The sequence below is a fragment of the Pempheris klunzingeri genome, chromosome 9 (assembly GCF_042242105.1).
Source record: "Pempheris klunzingeri isolate RE-2024b chromosome 9, fPemKlu1.hap1, whole genome shotgun sequence".
NCBI lineage: Eukaryota > Metazoa > Chordata > Actinopteri > Acropomatiformes > Pempheridae > Pempheris > Pempheris klunzingeri.
The window spans coordinates 16,157,513-16,177,852 of record NC_092020.1 but is presented as its reverse complement, the minus strand read 5'-3'; the positions used below and the strand labels follow the sequence as shown (position 1 = coordinate 16,177,852).

At 40.8% G+C, this 20,340-nt stretch overlaps 1 protein-coding gene across 1 annotated transcript; it reads right to left on the bottom strand.

The window, feature by feature from the left end:
• Nucleotides 1-5,213: 5,213 nt before the first annotated feature.
• sesn4 (sestrin 4) lies at nt 5,214-20,011 on the bottom strand. Its single transcript, XM_070836940.1, has 9 exons — nt 19,822-20,011; nt 12,599-12,796; nt 12,042-12,224; nt 11,621-11,866; nt 10,895-11,009; nt 10,202-10,326; nt 7,596-7,762; nt 7,364-7,508; nt 5,214-7,276 (listed from the first exon to the last, which is right to left on the bottom strand). Exons 1-9 carry the CDS (start codon nt 19,885-19,887, stop codon nt 7,187-7,189), a joined length of 1,335 nt encoding a protein of 444 aa, XP_070693041.1. The 5' UTR covers nt 19,888-20,011; the 3' UTR covers nt 5,214-7,186.
• Nucleotides 20,012-20,340: the final 329 nt, after the last annotated feature.

Here is a 20,340-nt window from a genome sequence, read left to right as displayed (position 1 = left end):
GCCAGGTACTCTGATCACCCTCAGCCTCTGTGACCACACAAACCATTAGGGTGCCACTAACGATCATCCTCATAACTGATTCTTCTGTGTTCACACTTTTGACCAATTATTTAGTCTCTGTAAACATACACACAAAAAATGCACACATGTAGTTTTCCAGAGGCCAAGGTGACGCCTTCAAGTGTTTCATTTACCCCAAGATTCAATTTACATTTAAATAAACAAAAAAAAAAATTGTCAGCAAATTTGTCACATTTGAGAAGCTGGAAACACAAAATGTTTGGCATTTTTGCTCGATAAACAATTTAAATGATCAATTTAAAGTGATCTTAGTCTATTAGTGGATTAATCGATCAACAGAAAAGAAAAAAAGCTAAACATTTGCCCTTTTCTGCATCTCAAATAGAACAATTTGCTTCTTTTCTCTGTTTTTATATCACTGTGAATTGAATACATTTCGGTTTCTGGGACAAACTGAGACATTTGGAGACGTCATGCTCTTGGAAAGCTGTTTATTTTTTAGACCAAACGATAAAATAGTACATCAGTACGACTGATGCTAAAAATAACTGTTAGTATCCAAAACAATTATCAAAATGATTGCTGATTAATTTTCTGCTAATCGACTGTTTTATTAATCAGCACTATGCAGTGATTTACTTTACAGATGTGAACTCTGTGAGCTGATTGTGTCATAGCTCATCACTTACATAATCTGGTTTTATGAACCAATCAACATCGTCTCATTATCCTCTCTTCTTGCAGGAACTGATCTCCAATCAATATAACCTCACAAAACAACTAAACGACTGGTGCATTCCTCCTCCCTGGTGGCTGAAGATACTATTTTCAAATTCGAAAGCTTCTCTTGGACTTTAAAGACAAAACCAGACCTCACACATGTCATGTGCCAAGACATGCGGAGGACAGGGAGGAGATTCAGGCTACTATGCACAATTTTCTCCCTTTTTTTAAAAGAAAAAAAAACAAACTAAACACTTGCAATGATTTGGCTGCTAGCCGTTTTTTTCTTTTTTTCTTTTAATCTGAACTGATGATTTTAAAAGACGTGTCAGATGTTTTCAGAGTGAAAAGACAAATCATTAACTCCCCTGAGCTGGGAGTTTATTTTGAGTTACGTTACACCAGGATAGCTTTAGGGTGGATACGGTACTCCGTGGCTTTGGTATTAAAGACTGCGTGCTCTTGGAGAAATGGCCAGTTTTCCATTGACGCCTGCCTGGCATGAATCACCAGAGCGAGTGTGTTTGATCGTGTGAGTGAGGTGCACGTAGCTCTGCTGCACGGCGTTTCATCACAGGAGTCGGTGGAAACTTCAAGGACTGTGGCTGTGTTGTGAACAGGATGAAGACTGGATGACTGGAGGCGTAAAAATGTTTGATTCAGCTTTGGCTACACATCTCACCCAACCGTGTACTGGGACTACAATTATATGTAGGATTCAAATTTCTCACTGTAGAGACAAAAGATGACGTTAATTTTTCTCTCCAATGATTCAACAGTTAAGAGGGTTTGTATTTGCAGTTTGGCATTTTTGGTGTTAAGGTAGACGTGTCAGTTAGAGGGTGTTTTTTTTTTTTTTTTTAATCCCTGATGTGCAGTTAAACTAACAAAATGAAGAAATGTGATTTGTGAATTTTTACACAGGGCATTCAAGGGTAAATTTATTTGCCAACAAGTGATTGGTTGGCCAAGTATTACATTGCGTCAGACAGCAGCATGCCTCCACTGTCAGATGGTCTACCTGATTCTTCTTTTCAACGAGCCGGTGCATTTTCAAAGCACTTAGGTTTCCTGCAGCACAGGGACCCCAAACTAGGAGAATATATCCACAATAGGTTTTATCATTTCATTAAGAGAGAGTTTAAATCCTGAAAAAAAAAAAAGAAAAAAGATTTTTAATGTACACGTTGCACATGTACACAATGACATGCTATGCAGATTTATCAGGAGAATTAAATGAAATCTTGAAGGAAATTAGAAATTCACTTCTTGAAGGGTTTTGCTATTTAACATTTTCCTGATAATTTGTCGGGTGGCGAGGGGGACGTGGACGCTTCATGTCAGATTATCCTCTCACACTTTAATTATTCAGTACTTCAATTATTCAGTTCAAGAAATTAATTCACTGTGTGAGAAGTACAAAAAAACAGAATATATTTGATTATAGTTTTAATATACAATTTAGATGGAGGTAATAAATGAGATATTAATACATATGAATATATTACTAATGACAAGTGATTTTTTTTACATTGGAAGAAGCATTTTCAGATAATTTCTAACGGTAATTTTCTATACTTTTATTTTTGTAAAGGATGAGATGCATGTAGATTTTTTACATAACCAAAGGAACACTAATAATTGCATTTGCATGGCATTTAAGGAGCGCTTGGGCCTGACACAGTATCTCGGTGTACATACGCTTTGCAAATGATGCCCATAACGTGAAATCGTACTCTGAAAGATGAGCGAGGCAAAGTGCATCAATACTTGACCATTTTAACTAAAGTTCCCAATGATCTGCCTCATTGTTTTCTGCATTAATCGTGAATCCAAGTAAAAAAAAAAAAAAGAAGAAAAAAATCTGTGCTGAAATGTGGCACGACGAAAAAGAGAAACGTTTATTCTCTCAAGACAGAATTCTCATCTCAAAACGAGACTAATGCAACTGTTACCTCTCAGGGTCACTCGGGAGAAAAACGACAGGAAAACAATTCTGCACAGACATAATCAGATCTCCAGAGAATATCAAAAAATGTTCTCTGTTACTACAGACTGGAAACCAACACACCACGTCTTTGTTTTGTTTTCCTGGAGACGTTTCTGTCGAGTTGATCTCAAATTTGACTTCCCTTTTTAGAGAAATATACTGTGGCTCTCCAGCCATGTGTATCATTACTAGCCTACTTGCCCTTTTTTTTTATTTTATTTTTTTATTTTTTTTGTTTTTTGACTGCCAATATTTAAAACACTATAGCATGATGTTACTCCGTAGCAAAATGGACTTTATTTTGTCATCCCCCTTTAAAACGTTGTGTTTTGTGTTTGTATTTAATTACTTTGTTCATGACTTCAATTTTTTGTGAACAGGAATAACATCCCTGCAGTTTAAACTCTTAATATTCATCATTTCACTGTAGCTATGTGGATATGTTAGCCTCTGATCTGTATAAAGCACTCTCTTTTCTTTTTCACAAATGTTTTTTTTCTCTCTCTCTTTTTGAATGGTGCTAGATGTCATTTGTATCCTGGAGTACACCTCGATGCAATGGGTGCATATCAGGGCCTTTTTGAATTTTCTGTATACAGCGCAAGGATCTTGATTTGGTGTTATGGTAAAAGTTAGCACTCAATCAACAGTCCTTCCCCGTCTTTGTTTTTATGTTTTTATACACATTTATATATATACATATATATGATAACCTCCCCCCCAAACTGGTCACTTAAATAGATCTGGAAACAGAAGACCAGCTTGTTCAAACTGCATGATTTTCTTCTTTTTAAAAAAAAAAATCATAACGTGTGTAATTATTTTAGAAAGTTGTATAAGCCGCAACGCCCCCCCCCCATCCCCCAGTTCTTTTAATTACTAATGTCCAGGTGGTGGAAGTGTTATGAACAGTTGATAGGACCGACATGTCACAGGAGAGGTGGCTGGTTTGTGAGGATCTGCTGCATCAGGCTTCGATGTCTCTAGTTTACTGTTGCCTCCTAAAGAAGAAAAGGAGCAGATGTGGTGTTATTGCTTCCCTTGTATCTCCTCTATGTAATTACAACTATCTACATATTATTTTCTTCAGTTTTCTTAAGCTAGCAGTTAGTCCCTCTATGTTTGTTTTTTGAAATTTTAAATTGCCCCATTTGATACAGCATTTTAGTATTCGGCATGGGTGGGTTTTTTTTTTTACTTTAATTTTTACCAGAGGGGAGGGTGGGGTGAACAGGGAATGATGAGTTGTGCATACGCCAATTATGTTTCTGATTTTTGACTAATGTTGATAGTTTTTCTTTCTTTCTTCTCCCCCACTTCAGTCTTTTTTCTTCCTTTACAGCCAGAGATGACAAACAGTTCTGAACAGCAGAAATAAATTCAATAAACTGTTTAACCCACTTTGTTTGACTCCTTGGTGTAAACTTGGTGACTTTAAATGTCTCATACTTATGCTTCTTTAAAGTGTTCAGGTCTACAGGTCTGCCACTCGGGGGCGCTGTTGTCCAGTTATACAACTATTAAGCATCCAACTCGGTCTATGGTGCCCATCACAAACACTGGCACCACATATAGTAGCTCAAATAAATGTACCGTCAGTTATAATAATACATAACACTAATAAAATGTTTTTGTTGCCAAATTAAAATATAAAGGTTAACTTCCTGTTTTCTACAATGACAATACCAATTATGTACATTTTCTACTAGTTTTGACTTTATGATAAATAACATGTATTTAGAGGTTTTGTCTAGTCTGTCTTGAGATAACACCCCCATGTATACACCGAGATCATTCCTCCTCTACATACAGGCCGTGAACAGATCGCTTCCTGATTTGATCTTAGTGTAAGTGATGGATAACAAAATCCACAGTCCTTATTCTGTTCAAAAATATATTTCAAAGGTTCACCAAACCTATAATAAGGCTTCAGCAGTTTGACTAAGTCAAGTCAAATGTTTAGGAACACAGAATCACTTACAGTGAAACTACATTATGATGAATTTCAGTGTGCATATGGGAATGTGAATGTTGCTTTCAGACGGATTAAAAACAGTGCACCTATCCTTTAATGCATTTTAATCCCTCCCGGACAGCTACCGCTCTTCACTCATTTCAGGATGTGAAATCATTCAAATCAGCCTGCAGACGTGACACCTGACTGAGATCTGAGGTACATTTTCAAATCAGTCAACAATTACAGCTGTCTTATCAAGATATTGTATTCCTATCCTCACTCTTTAAAACAGTCTTTAAACTGGGGGGGGTAAAAGTGATGCACAACGATGTGGACAAGTGAATTCTAATGTAGTCAAATAACTGAAAATGGCCGCCTGGAAGATACAAAGTATGTCTGAAAATTGGGAGTTCGCTGCAGAAAAATGTTTGGTCATAGTTTTCTGTGATTTAGCAAATGGACAAAAACATGCAAAAGCACTGTTGTGGTTCTTTAAAGGTGACAGAAAACAGTAGACAGGTGTTATTTTCATAGAGCATCTTTATAGAAAACATTTCTTCACATTTTCAAAAAAACAGTTTTTTGTCTTTTAACTTGTTCTTTTTTTTTTAGGTTGTTTTTTTTTTTTTTTTTTAAATAATTGTCCATTTTTTTAAAATCTGCTCAAGTTGAACATTTTTAACATCCATCTGTGTCAAAGGCTCTTGCTGAGTTGCTGGGGCTTGTAGAAGGTGTCTGATAGAAAACACGGGCGTCTGCAGCCGTTATATTTATCAGAAATGGTGCTGACCAACACAAAAAAAAAAAACCCACAGTTCCCATTCATGTGGGAGAAGCCACACGTTTTTGTCAGTCGGGGGCGTTTACCAGCTGCAACCAAAGCCCACATTCAGCCTCCAGTAGTTCCATCCCTCCACTTCAGCAGCACTCCAGTTTTAGCCTGAAGGCACCTGTGTTAACAGCGCTTTTGCTTTTGTCGATATGTACTTCTGTTTCTTTTCTACATCCTGCGGTTACAAGCGTCTAACTCTATAAACAGTCCGTCACACCTCTACATCTACCCAGGCTGCAGCACAACAAGCAGGTCCTACCGTCACACCCAGAAACAAAACAAAAAAAGTACTCTAGAGTTTACAAAAACTGTAAAAATAAAAAAGACAGAGGAAAGATACAACAGTTTTAACAGCTAGTTTGCACATTGTTCTGCTTTGCTAATTGTACCGTGGATTTTGACTTGATAATCAGCTTTGATACAGCTCACGAAAAAAAGCTTTGACACAAAGCTTTGAGCAAAAACTCGACTCAACTCATGACCAGTGCAGATCTACGTCTGCATCTTTCACCTAGCCAATTCATCGCTCTACTGCTCTGAAAGTGTTGAGTCTTTTAACGACCTTTGGTCTTAAATTCAGTCTGATTTGATCATTTCTGAAGCGCGTCAGTACAAAACAAAACAATCCTTTAGCGAGTGGCTCAGCTTAATCTTCACTGTAGGAAACAGCTCACTGACCTCTTCAATTTAGTTAAACATTTTCTGATCAGGTGTAAATTAGGTGATTTGCAAACATCATAACCTTCAAAATCCTTCCAGTAATTCACTTAAATATCTTGCATGAAGTTACTTCACTCAGAAATCACTCAGGGGTTGAGAACAAAGCAAAGTCTGAAAGTTTGAGGACAAACAGTCTAAAAATCTTCGTTACACGTCGTACAGTGGACAAGAAAGGCGTCAGACCCACACACCGTGCGTCTCAATGTCTACTAACAAGCTACCTTGCATTATAAATATATAAAGTTTAAAAAAAGTGCTTATTAAAAGAAACTATAGTGATGTGATAACTTCCAGCAGTGTCACTGTTGTGTTTGTTCTTGACCAGCATTAATACGAAATGTTAGGGAGAGCAACTGTCGTCCTTCACGGTCCACTTAATGTCCTCCTCCAACACTGACAAGGATTGTCCAAAAATAAAGAAAAGGAAAAAAACAAAGGCCCTGTTCTCCCATTAACATTCATTCAACTTTTACAAAAAGTTTTTTTTTTGGGGGGAAAGCATAGTTAATACAAAAGGAGAGAAAAGGAGAGTATTGGCCACTGTAACACACTGCTACAACCCAGCAGTTTTTCACAGACTGAGCTGGAACACAAAACAACAGGTAAAAATTAAAACAACGCTAGTGATAATTGCACATAACCTTTGAGAGCCGAGATGGTTGATGAGAGGACTTCACAACAGGAGGGTCTGCAGGTGGAGGCGAGGGAAAGGGAGGGAGGGTAAGCGAGGAGGGTGGGGTGTGGCACACTATGGTATAAATACATTAAATCTGAGAAACAGAAAAGCACATGAGGCACAGCTACAAACGACGGAGTGCTGTGTCCTTCAAAGTGCCGCTCTCATCCCACTCCTGCATCTGCTGTTGAAATTTCTTCGTCCTCCTCGTGTCTCTGGGTCTCTCTGTACCGGCGGAAAGTTTTAGCTTTGCGGCTCTCCGAGCACTTAGGCTATCATGTACTGGGTGATGGCTCTCAGAGCGTATAGCAGCTCAGCCTGCAGCCGCGCCTCCATGATTAGTAAATTCACATGTATCTGAGGAGGAGAAAATGGAAAAAGGTTCACACAGAGCGCTGGAGTAGTGATGAGGGTTAAACCAGTGGAGAGCGAAGGTCTTCTTACCCGTTCTGACGTTTTAAGAGGAGCCCAACTCAGCGGACACACGGGAGTTTTGGTGGCGTTTGGAAAACAGGCCACAGCCTTAATGTACAGCTTCAAATCCCGCTCCAGCAGCTGGTTCACCTCTCCGTAATCATAATCATCATACCTGTAAACACAAGCAAACATATTTATCTACTAAACACAAAGAAAAGTGGGGGTTTTGAGGGAGCTTAGAATAAGAGCAACCTCTCACCGTATTCCTAACACACAATGGATGTAATTCCAGATCGCCCTCTTCATGTCAGGGCTGTGCAACGAGGGGAGGGTGGTCACACTCCTGAACCGGTCGTCCAAGAGGTGCCCGATGTCCGAATACAACCTGTTGACTAAGGAGAAGCCGTGGTCCTCCCATGAATAGTCCTGCAGAACAGAATCAACACATCCTTGAAGTCAGCGCCGTAACGTTTGGACATTGGCAGTTCACCTTAAAGTCACAAAATGAGCTCATCAAATGTTAAGATACAAGAGCAGCAGTAATTTCCAACCCTCCCCACATGTCTACGGTTTGGGATCAGTTCAACCAAAGAAAGAACTTTAATTTTCTCTCTTTTATTTGAATGTTTTAGAGGCCTGGAGCTGGATTCACAAACCTTCAGAAAACAAAAACATCTTTAGCGCTGCTTTCTTCTTAAGAATTTTAGGGAAAATGTTCTTGTGTTTTTTCTTAACTTTATTCTCATGTTCTTTCCTACAAAATATAGAATAAATGAGGTTCTAAGAAGAAAAACTTTTGAATTTCTCCTTAATTACCGACTGACGTCACTACATCTGTCTTACAATTGTTATAGTGAAAAAGTAAGCATTTAAATTCAGTCATTAAAACGCATTCTGACAACCAGTTTGGATCTTCAGTCTTACTAGGTTTACTTACAATATCCAACGTTTAACATAACATTTAATGTTCATTTTAGCTCGTCACCATTGTTTTTGGTGCGTGTATCATGTCTGTTGAGAACAAGTTAGAAAATTTGACCGTTAACATTTAAAAGGCTTTCACCTAGAGGAAATAACTTAGATGTTCTTTTTCTATATCTGAAGTTACTCATTTAACCAAGTCTTAGTCCAAGTCTCCAAAGAGATGTCCGAGCTGTCCAATTTCATAGAGAGCAATTTTTCTTTCTTAATATCATTTACCTCGACTGTTGCTTCAGGTTCCTGTCTAGAAACGCTTTTGGACCTCTTGTTGTCGGCCTTCATGTTTTTCTTAAATGTTACAGGCCTTTAATACTGTAAGTTGAGTGTTTTATTCATTATAACTGGTCAAGTGGATTTCAATTTTCAAATCAACTAATGTATTGTGATATTGCTAATTGACAGACAGCCCTGATGTTGGCAAACATGCTTAGTTTAATAAACTGAATTAACATTTCGGTCCTTAATAATCAATGATGCCACGCCTAATTTACATATATGCCAGCATTCCCCTCTCATCTGAGAAGTTCTTAAAGAGAATAACAAAGTGCTTATGAAATGAGACCGTTCTTAAGAAAATATTAAGGAACTGCATTTAACTCTTTATAGGGCACTCATTGAAATACTTAGAAATTCAAAAATTCAACCCTAGACCATTACTGGTGGTCATTACAAGACTTTTTTACTTTTGTGAGTTTTTCAAAAAATGTTTCAATTTTATGGTGAAAATCAAGGTCAATGAAGTTACCATATATGGTTTCTTGTCGGTCTGTAGCCTGATTGTTGCTGATTGGCTTGGAGAAATCTCGTAGCTCTACTGCCTCATGGTGAGGCAAGGGGCATTTTGAACTCCCACTTAAGTTACCAAATATGGACCCTTGCCCGATAAAGGGTTAAGAACATCAAAGAACATTAAGAACTACAGTGTGACAAAACATAATTCTTTTGCAGTCATTTTGTGATCTCTCAGGTTTACCTTGTGCCCCATTGTAGAGTTGGAAACCACTGAAGTACAGTATACCACTTTAAAGGTCCTAAACTACCGACCAATTAGTTGAAATGTCAAAAAGAAGAACCTATTCGGACCCGAGGCTATCTGACCGCAGGCACTAAAGTTCCATCTTAATTTATCCACTGGCAAACCTGGAGGTCTAATGAACCTGCTTCTGACTGTGATGCTATTTGAATGTGGAGAAATCAAATAACAAACCTGAAGAGTGTTTGTGAGCAGAAAAAAGTGTGCTAGATGTGTGAAAAAGGGTTAATCTCACAGGCCAGTTCACTGTTAGGACAGCCGGACATTAAGGACAGCAGTGTGGAGTTGATAGACAATTGACAGTTTCCCAGATGTCAAAATTTAAGTTAAGATGAAGACATTTTTGTCATCTCAATCTTGATGCTGCCGTTTACATTCATCCAGACACAATTTCAAAGAATATCTGAATTATCTCCTGGGTGTATATGACTATATACATAAATAACTGTATGTATTGTAATTTTTTCGTTCTAATGATCTGTTTATATGATTTGTGTGTGGCATGAAGGAGCTTCAACCTTCGTTTCCTTATACAAACCCGTTGTAAATGACTATTAAACATACTTGTATAAACTGCTGGTACTTTTAAAAACATAAAAAGCTTTGTGAAGGACTGGTAAGGTTACAGTCTAATACAGACACCAAAAACATTATTTAAAACTGTGTGAAGCTACTGGATGTGTGAGGTGTCCCATTACAAGACTTTAAGACACCTGCCAGCCAATCAGACTCATGGATTTCCTCTGGTCATCACACACACACACACACACACACACACACACACACACACACACAAATGTAGTGACAGCAGCACCTGACGACGGACACAATCGCAAATGTGACGTCCTCACCTGAACTCTAAATACTTGAAAGTGGTCCTCCTCCCTACGAGCAAACTCCTGATAGCAAAAGTCAGGGTCTGTGATAAAACGCGTCGGGTCTGCGAAGCAAATCACCTCCTCCTCTTCTTCCATGTCTAAAAAAAGACCAGATGAAAGCAAAAGGAGATGGAGAGAGGGCAGAGAGAGTGCATCAGTGAGCGTGGCTGATGAGTGGTATTTGCTCAAGTTTCACACCATGTGACTTAATTTAACGTTGGAAATAACCATCAGAAGTGAGTGGGAGCATATCAGTGCGAGATTGTTTGTGTGCAGCATGGTGGTGCTGTGGTTAGCACTGTTGCCTCACAGCAAGAAGGTCCCTGGTTCGAATCCCAGTTTGAACCCGGGGTCTTTCTGTGTGGAGTTTGCATGTTCTCCCCATGCTAGCGTGGGTTCTCTCCGGGTACTCCGGCAGACATGCACATTAGGTTAATTGGTAACTCGAAAATTGCCCGTAGGTGTGAGTGTGAGAGTGAGTGGTTGTCTGTCTGTATGTGGCCCTGCGATTGGCTGGCGACCAGTTCAGGGTGTACCCCGCCTCTCGCCCGAAGTCAGCTGGGATAGGCTCCAGCTCCCCCCGCAACCATGACGGATAAGCGGTATAGAAAATGGATGGATGGAGTTTGTTTGTGTGTGTCTGAGTTCATCTGCCAAGTGGGTTACCCGTTTGCTGGAGTGTTTGTGTCTGCAGCAGACGCTCCTCTCTCTTCTCGCGCTCCTCCTGGGACTTCTGGATCCTCTCCTTTAGACACACCATGTCACAACTGGAGTCCAGAGACTGTCAACATAAGCACCAGGAAAAAGCACTTAAATTAAAACTTAAATTAACCTTTGCGTTTCTTACCAGGACCAGACTCAACCCACTGCAACTCACACTTTCATCTGATATTTAAACAAAGAGCTCTTTTAGGTAGAAGTGGTCCTAAATCAATTTGCATCTAAAGCTGAGAGGCACATGCTTGGACTAACTGAACTGTTTCACACTGTGTGAACTCTGGTTTATGTTCATCCTTTATATAAGGGATTGTGTGTTCTGAATCTACAGAAAAGTCATAATCTCAAGTAAAAATAAACCGAAATGCAAAAAAATCCTTCTGAAAAGCTCACAAGATGTCCTGTAATTCACTGTATGATTATGCCGAAAGATTAGTCAATTAACTAATAACAATGTTTATAACTGATTAATTGCCTTGGATTATTTCACTAGTATTAGTTATTATAGTAGTATTTCAATCTGTAGTTGCGGCCCTGCTTTTCTATTTCCACAACATTTTACATAAAAACAGCATTTAACAAACCAAGGCAAATGTACTTTGAAGGTTTATTTCAAGAGTATTTGTAATTCTTTATTACTTTTATTGTAAAAAAACACAAATCTGATTTGTTTACCCGTCGGCGTGTTATGTGTTCAGAGGGAGTGGCGAGTGACTGAGGCACGTTGGTGTTGCCGTTGGCAGCATCAAAGGGGCAGAAGGTCGGCGGGGTACCGTTAGGAGATTTGGAGATGGGGACAAAGTCCGAGTCTGTGTCGCATCCAAACACAAAGCTGCAGAGGGAGTGGCAGTGGGCCAGGATCACCACCGCCTGCACGAGCTCAGCCAGCGACCAGCACTGCTCACCCGACTTCAGCAGCGTCTGGAGGGGAAAAGAGACGAGAGCTCAGGGTCAGACGGGTGAACTGATCCATGATCACTTTAAGGCTTTCTATATACTTATTCATGATTCCTGAGAACTCTGAAGACAAATAATTCAGATTTTCTGCAAGTGATAATGTGTGGTTTGTTTGCGTTTGTGTTTGGCTTTGACGTACCTGGATGTGTGAACAGGCAGTGAGCCAGGGTTGGTGGGCCAGCACCTTGTTGATGTGGTCGAGGAGACGAAGGCGAGGGGGCGCCGCCTCTAAACCCTGCAGCCACAGAGGGTCCCCGCCCACCCTCAGAAACTGGGCTGAGTGCAGATACACCAGATAGTTGCAGTGATGTCGTGCTGCAGCCTGAAAGTCGAGCGCAGAGGAAGTTGAGCAGACTGATTCAGAGAAATTAACACAGACCTGAGAGCTTGTTATTCTTTAATTTTGAATAGTACAAGTACAATCCCAGGTGATTCTTGCTGCCATAACATATTCCCAAACTACCATGTGTTTGTTTAGCTACATGTACAGTGGGAGGCCAGCTGGTGAGATTCTGGATAGATAGATAGATAGAGAGAGAGAGAGAGAGAGAGAGAGAGAGAGAGAGAGAGAGAGAGAGAGAGAGAGAGAGAGAGAGAGAGAGAGAGAGAGAGAGAGAGAGAGAGAGAGAGAGAGAGAGAGAGAGAGAGAGAGAGAGATAAAAAAAAACAAAAAACAAGAACAGCCTGGTCACTGACCATAATGGCGATGTAATGGCGGTATGGCAGCGGCAGGGGGCCGTCCATGTGCAGGATGTAATGCTGTGTGCGCAGGAAGCTCTCCAAATACTGAGGGTGAGAGGCCATCTGCTGGGATACGGCGTCCACGTTCCCCCTGCTGACCAGAGCCTTCATGAACAGCAGCGACATTCGCTCCTTCTCACCGTTCACCATCACCTACAGAAACCAGGACAGAGAGGAGGGAGCAGGTTGGTCTCGAAAACACAGAGCTGCTTCTTAATGCAGCACAAATACATTTTTTCAGTGTGACCAAGTGTGTGGTGGCGAGGCAGCAGCAGCAGGAAGTGAGGCACTGAGCTGAAAAGTCAATTAATGGATTTGTGGAGCAAAAAACAAAACAAAACTTAAGTGGCATACATTTTTATCATCATTTTAAAGCAAAGATCCTCAAAATATGCTGCTTGCAGCTGCTCGAATATGAGGACTAGCTGCTCGTCTCTGTATGATGTCACTGAAAATGAAAAATTATTGCTTGTTTTGTCTAGCCAACAGTCCAAAATCCAGAGTAAACATGCTAGACCAAGGGCCGTAGGACATTTTATAGACAAAAAAAAAAAAAAATCAATCAGCTAACGGAGTGAGTAATCAGTAGACTAAGAAAAGATTGAGGTTAAAGATTAAGAAAATAAAATAAAAATTAGTTGGAGCACTAGCAGCCACAGACAGTGATTAATGTCTTTATTGGAAAACCAACATCGACTGTCCTTTGAGGGAATTTTTAGACCTCATTTTGTAGCCAAAGCAGGTTGGCTCAGGATGAGGTTGGACTTCAGTGTCCACGCCATGTGATGGCTCAGTCTGGGCTTTGGACTGGAGTCATGTTCCACACCTTAAATCAGCTGAAAAGAGGCAGTCTTGGGAGAACAGCAGCCGTGATGCTGTGATGCCGGCGCCACTGGCAAGTGAGTGCATTCCTTACATTATTCTGTCTCCAAATAAAACAAGCAAACAAGGGCGCTCGGCTGGGAGCTTGACAGGCACACAGACAACAACTCAAGTTGGCTGTGGCAGGGTGTGATGCTTCATACAGTTCAACCATGTTATCATGAAACTTAGCTGAAGCAACATTGATTAACATATATCTACTTCTGTGAATTGAAAGTGAGTGCAGTGAACAAAAACAAACTGTCTGATACAGGGCTGAAACCAGGAAAAAACACCCAAAGCTGTCCTTTGAAAAGGGGGATTTACAGGCTGGGAGGAACCGCACATGAAGGAACTAATGTGAAAGTTGGTCTTAGGAGGCCTTGAAGAGGGAAGCTCCGCAACAGCAAAGAAGTGGATGAGACCAAACACACAAACATAGGAGCGACCGGGCTGAGGAGCCTGAGGCCAAGAGAAACAGACCCATGTGGAGAGGGTAGCTGGCCTGCCCTCATAGGCACAGCCATTTATTACTTCTCTCACCATCATACAACGGCCTCTAGGAAAAGGTGTTTGGGAGCTCTGCCTCGCACTCAGTTCGCCTGTATGTGAAACCCGAGTCCACGGCGCTCATCAAAGCCAAATGGTTCACTGCAGTTTGAACTGTACGAATGTTGGCCAAGACCTCTTTGAACAGTACAAACTGCTGTCTAGGATCATCACTGTCCTGTTAAATTACAAACATCTACACTTATGTCACAGATAGTTTGGGTGAATGGTGATTAGCGGGAGTTACTTAATTTCATCCCCGCACAGCTCTTTGGCATTCGGCGCCACGTTTATCTGGCTGGTAGCTCCATGTGGTATTTCACTTCTCCCTGCAGTGGACGAGATTTTCCTTATGATCCTGAATGAGGCTCCACCTCTTGACCTAAATAGAGCCCACGCTCAGATCTTAGAGGACATGTTAACATACTACATGTTAAACCAATCAGTCACAACCTGATGTTTATATCTCCCTAATCTCAGTGTTTACAGAAAGAAAGAGAGAAGCAGATCTAAAAAGGAACAGGAGGATAAAAAAAACACGCTCAGACACAGGCCCAGATCGCTTGCCAGCATACATGGGAAATAGGCTGGAGGGTATGTAGCGCACACAGGTGCCTGCCAATCAAAGACCTATTGACGAGAGCACATTCAAACAAGTATCTCTCTGCAAACACAAGAGCCACTCATTAGTATGCTGAGCTGCAGAATTTAGGTTACTGCTCCATCAGGCACCGACTGTCTTGGTGAATGAAAGGACGAGGCATTTCAGAGACCTACACCATTAAGAAAACATACTTTGAGAGCAAATTGTCAAGGACCCATACTGTAAGCCTGCCACTGTCGAATAAGCTAGGATAGGATCATGAATGATCCAATCAGACATGCAAGAAATTACTGTAGTATAACCAACTGAAGCAGGTATCAATATTTGAGAGTTTAGAAAATTCTGATAAATATACATTAAACAAATTTTTTTTAAACATACGTTTTTTGTGGGGATTCCTTAAATGTGGTTATTGAAGAATTTAGACCAAGACGTAGACAATGCACTCGATATGTTACCTTTGATAGATTTGCTCACTCGAAAACACTACCATAAAAGCAAGATTGTTTGTAAATTGCTTCAACATATCTTTGGCATGGTGGTTCTGCAATTTCTTGTTACCTATCGTAGTGTGCTGATAATATCTGCAGCCAATGCATCAGTCTGGTTCTAGTATTAACATGCTTTTTTGTACTTTACAAAATACATTTTGCGACTGTCCAAAGTATGAAATGCATTTCAGATTTCAGACCTGTGCCAGTCTTCCCAAATATCAACAGTGTGTTAAAAACAGACCGGAAATATGAAAGAAGTATATTGAAGAAGTGGATGGAGCCACTGTGACGTCATCCATTGGTTTGTGGACTGCAATTTTGATGCCTCGAGTTTGGCGTTTTGGTCATCCCGATCTTGGTTTTAGAGCCAGAAGTGAGGTTCATTTTGCAAAGCCCCTTCTTCTCGTTGGTTAGGTTTATGCATGACCCACCTCTGATTGGTTAGTTAGTGATTAGTTAGACTAAAGCAGCTTTATTTTTTGCTCTAAATGGTACCATAATTTACAAACTTATCATGCTGTATTGACGAAGACTTGAAAACAGTGATTTAGATTATAAACTCATAATAAAACATGTTTACTGCAGTAAAATTCAAGTGACTAGTAGGGTCATTTTCCTTGTAGACTTCCATACAATTGGACTTCATTTTTAGAGCTAGTGTAGTCGGCCTCCGTTGGTCATTAGAGAGAATGTAGGTTTAAAGCACTTTTACATCAGCTTCACTGTTCAGACCATGTCTTTTATACTGTCTATGGATCCCACTGATGCTCTGACAAAACTTTATCAAAGTTGGACATCATGAGCAACCAGGTGACGCAGTGAACCTGGGCTCAACACAGGTGTTCTCCCTGCTGAAGTGTCCCTAAGCAAGGCTCAGACCTCTGCCTGCTCCAGTGGGACTGTGTTGAAGCTCCTTGATCAAAGCGTGAGGGAAAACAATGTCTGTGAGAAGTAATTCAGCAAAAGGTTACTGTTGTTTCTAGACTAGTTCACGTTGAAATGACAGACTTGTGTAGCACACAGGGAACTCTGCTCCCACACAGGACACCTCTGCCCACACTGGGCTTTACTGGGCTGTACAGCCAGGTGATAAACCGGCTGCATTCTCGCCAAAATACACGCAGAAAGGAAAAGATTCTCACCTCAAACCTCCACAAGCTAGTGACCATTTAACTGGCTGGTTCTATCATTTATTTAGTCTGTCAAATCGACAATAGTGACTAGAATGGTAAAATAAATGACAACACTTACTCCCATACGGACCGAGGAGATGGGATTTGTCATCACTGGCATCACACAATCAAGAAGGAAATTGGTGCTTTATGAAATTTCATAAACAAGTCTGGACACATACGACAGAAAAAGTCAAATAGAAACAGGAACTATTGATGTGAGCAGCCGCAGAGCAGGAAATGACACATCCTACAGTTTTAACAGAGAATACCTTAAAACACAAGCTAAATTAAAACTAAATCTACAGTTCAAGACAATATACAGTAAATTAATGACAATGTGTAAATTTCAAAACATTCCCAGATTGTGAAATACTGAAAAAAACGGTAAAACTCATTTTAAATATGACATATATACTGAACACATAAAGGAACTTCTATTTCTGTGTTGAAGAAAGTGTGATCCATCTGACATTATGTGAAAAACATTTTCATCAAAACTAATCAATACATGTGATATAATATACATGATATATGATATATATGATGTTTAGACAGACATCTTCTGTCCAAGCCATGTCTAGACATCAATCTAAACGGCTTCATCTTTATTGCCTGAAAACAAGCCATAAAAGCTGCACACAGCAGTACTTTTGATAAGGCGATACACTCCTTATTGTCCACCCACATGAAAAAAATACCCGCATGAAAAGGGAAAAAAAAAATCTGGTAGCAAACGTGCGTGGGTGGAATTATAAAGCAAAAAAGGGAACTAATCATTGTTTAGGCGACTGTGTATGCTATTACAAAGCATATTTTGGTTTCACATAGATGCAAACAGTCTGATAAAGCACAAGCACATTAAGGCTTTGTGCACACAGACCTATTTATTCTGCTTACAGTACGCCCAGCAGCAACTGATTTTTGAAACAAAGCTATTTCTGCCTAGTCAAAAACAAGCTGGAGGGTGACAAAAGCGAGACGGTGATGTTGATATTAGAGCACTGCTGTATTCAAATCACAAGATGAATTCAAACTAGTGGCCCGGCTGCAAATAATAAGAGAAAAAAGAAAAACAACTCACAGAGGGCCTGTTGTGGACAAAAATCCACAGGTGCAGATCATTTGACATTCAAAAAAAAAAATCCCTTCCCAACACAGGAGAGGTCATTTGTTTATTGATCAGAGAGGAGCAAGAGGCAAGGAGGATGAAATGAAAAACAAGGGTGACGTCATTGAGGGGTGGAAAGGTAAATGGAGACAAAGACAGGCTTTGATAGCAGGCTGACAAACAAAACAGCAGCACTGTACAGGTAGGAGTATGAAGGAGAGCGCAGGACTAAGATAACACACAAAGAAGTGGAAAAATAATGCCAGCAGTCTTCCAAGGGTAAATGTGTCAGCTTGAGATGAGACATGCATGTGCGCATGTAGTGTCTGTGTGTGTGTGTGTGTGTGTGTGTGTGTGTGTGTGTGTGTGTGTGTGTGTGTGTGTGTGTGTGTGTGGTGTTGGTGGGCTGCAGGAGGAGAAGGAAGAGGGGGGGCTGCTGCAGATACAGGACGAGGACATTTAATCTGCATTCCGATTGAGCCTGAGGAGGGGTCCGTCCTTATCATGCACTGGTGTCCTGGTGGCATTAACACCCCCCCACCACCACCTTCATCACCGGAAACACAAGCAGCCGGGGCCAATTTTGGCTCTGCAACCTGAACTCAGGGAGTAGCGCTAAAAAACAACCCAGCTGCAGCCCAAAGATGTTTGGAGAGGGGAGGAGAGGGGAGGGAAAGGAGCTGCTGGGTAGGACAGCACATACAACACAACCAAGACAAACAAAACACTGTGCTGCAGGATGAAAAACAAAAGACAGAAAGCTGAGCCCACATACAGCAGATGAGTGATTCGACCTGTCAGAAAACACGGCAGGCAGGTAGAGCAAGGGGGAGACGCAGTCACAAAAGACTTTCACTGATAACAGGGTTATTCATTACTCGTCTCATTCACAACAAGCTAGGGGCGTGTAGATTATCCTATCAAAGTCAGGCGTTCAAATTTGGTGGTGCTTAAATGCATGCCAAATATTTGTTAATTTTTACAGACAACTTTGGGATGCAAGTGCTTTATGTTGTTGTAAGCTCACAGGGTTATTCTCCTTTGCAGCCCCATTGGTCTCATGCAAATACAGATTGTTTGTCCCCAGGTACAGACAACTATGTACATCAAATGGCATGTACAGTATAAATACCATATAGATGACAATAAAAGGGTGGCTAAAAGTAGTACAGATTGGACTTGAAACCAGAGATGAGATTTTTGAATCCCTTGCTGCTCACATTCCTCCCTGTTTTGTTCCATTTCTAGACTCTAATCTGCAGCAAACATGCCTTTTTGGACCGCACTTGAGACAGCGCCCCCCTTCTGTTGCAAAATGAACAACAGCGACAGAGGAGAAAAACAACTTTGATTGGCAGTCCAGTTCAGCCAGCAAAAACAGCACAATAACAGTCGCCAACATTTAGACGGACTGCAGGCAGGAAAAACTGAACAATCCTCATCTGTCCTCGCGGATTAAACGCGTTTACACTGTGGTGTCCTCTCCATCCGCCCTTAAGTCCTAATCATGGTCAATAAATGGCACTGCATTACTTCACAGCCTCCTTGCTGACTGACGGACACTTTTGTCCCAAATCCTCAGATGATGTCATCCTCACCTACACCTTCATCCTCACACTGAAGCCTCTCTGCACCCAAACATTAGCATTTCACCAAATATGAGTGAAAGTTAAACATAATCATGTATATATACATAATGATAACTACTTAAATCATCTCTGCTGAACCAACAAAGCCAGAGTCTTCGTTACATTGTCTGTGGGCTTTAACGACACAACCAGATAATTAACAGAAGATGGCTAATTTTACTTAAAATGTTCATATTTAGCATAAATGCTCGACGTTAGTTAGCTTATTTTAATGCCTCTGGTGAGATGTTGCGAGGTTTACGTGACATTTTAAAGGCTGAAGATGGAAACTATAAAATGTTTCTTGGCGGTGAGGAAATGTAGCACTCCTCAAGCCTGAATTAAACCATAAAAAGTCATTTTATAGTATTTTCAGTGGTGGTTTAAGTCTAGCATGTTGGCTCGGTAAACCGTTAGCTGAGTTAGCTAACGTTAGCTAGATGAGAAGTTTATCGGTTAGCTAACTACAGTTAACGACAGAGGCTGACACTGTTAGAAAGTTTAGAGATTATAAAAACTGCTACCGCTGTCTTTTATCATACAGGTTGCTGTAAGCTGTTAACCCGGGTCATTTAAAGCTTAAAAAGCCAGTGAGGCTGTTAAAGTTGAGTGGTTAAGAGACGAGCTTTATTTAACATGTAATATAATCCAAATGAATGAACGTTAGTCAGGCTACCCTGTTAGCCGCTAGCTTTAACTGCGTTAAAACTAACTTAACTTCATTTCCAACATCTTCGTCTATTGTCAGCTTTAACATACCTGTTTCTGGACTCGCTGGCACTGGGTTCTTAGGGGATACTCCATTTTATTCGTACAGATGATCATTTTCCAAAAAAGTGTGCTACTGCATGGATGCGGCTCTGTTTTTTCTTGGTGCTTTCCAGGCTAGCGAACAAAGGCAAAAGAAAAGGAAGGACTGCCGCTGGCTGCAGTCGGTCGGTGTGCAGCTGAAGACTGAATTGAGAGAGCAGAGGAAACCTTCCCAGAGCCGAGCTGACAGCTCCAGTAACAGCGTGCCCAATCAAAGCGCAGGAGGAGGAGCTGGCTGACGGACAGCTACATCCAAATGCTAATGAACATCTGCAAACAACAGCTCAGGGAGGCATTAGCAGGCCCGGGGAGAGACTCGGGGTCAGACTACCAACTTCTCACCAGCTCCTGGGTTGGGATGCTTTTTGTTTTTGTCTGCACACCCTGTGTAGTTACTGTGCACTTGAATCAGGGAAATGTAGCATCAGCTCTAACAAAGCACAAATACAGAATTATCTAGATATGATG

What these genes read in the sequence shown, in the direction of transcription:
- sesn4 (XM_070836940.1), bottom strand. Translation starts at nt 19,887, where the DNA reads ATGATCATCTGTACGAATAAAATGGAGTATCCCCTAAGAACCCAGTGC. An exon ending in CTGCCTGTTCACACATCCAG is followed by an intron (nt 11,867 to 12,041) that starts GTACGTCAAAGC and finishes TTTCCCCTCCAG; the next exon opens with ACGCTGCTGAAGTCGGGTGA. An exon ending in CTCTTAAAACGTCAGAACGG is followed by an intron (nt 7,277 to 7,363) that starts GTAAGAAGACCT and finishes TCTCCTCCTCAG; the next exon opens with ATACATGTGAATTTACTAAT.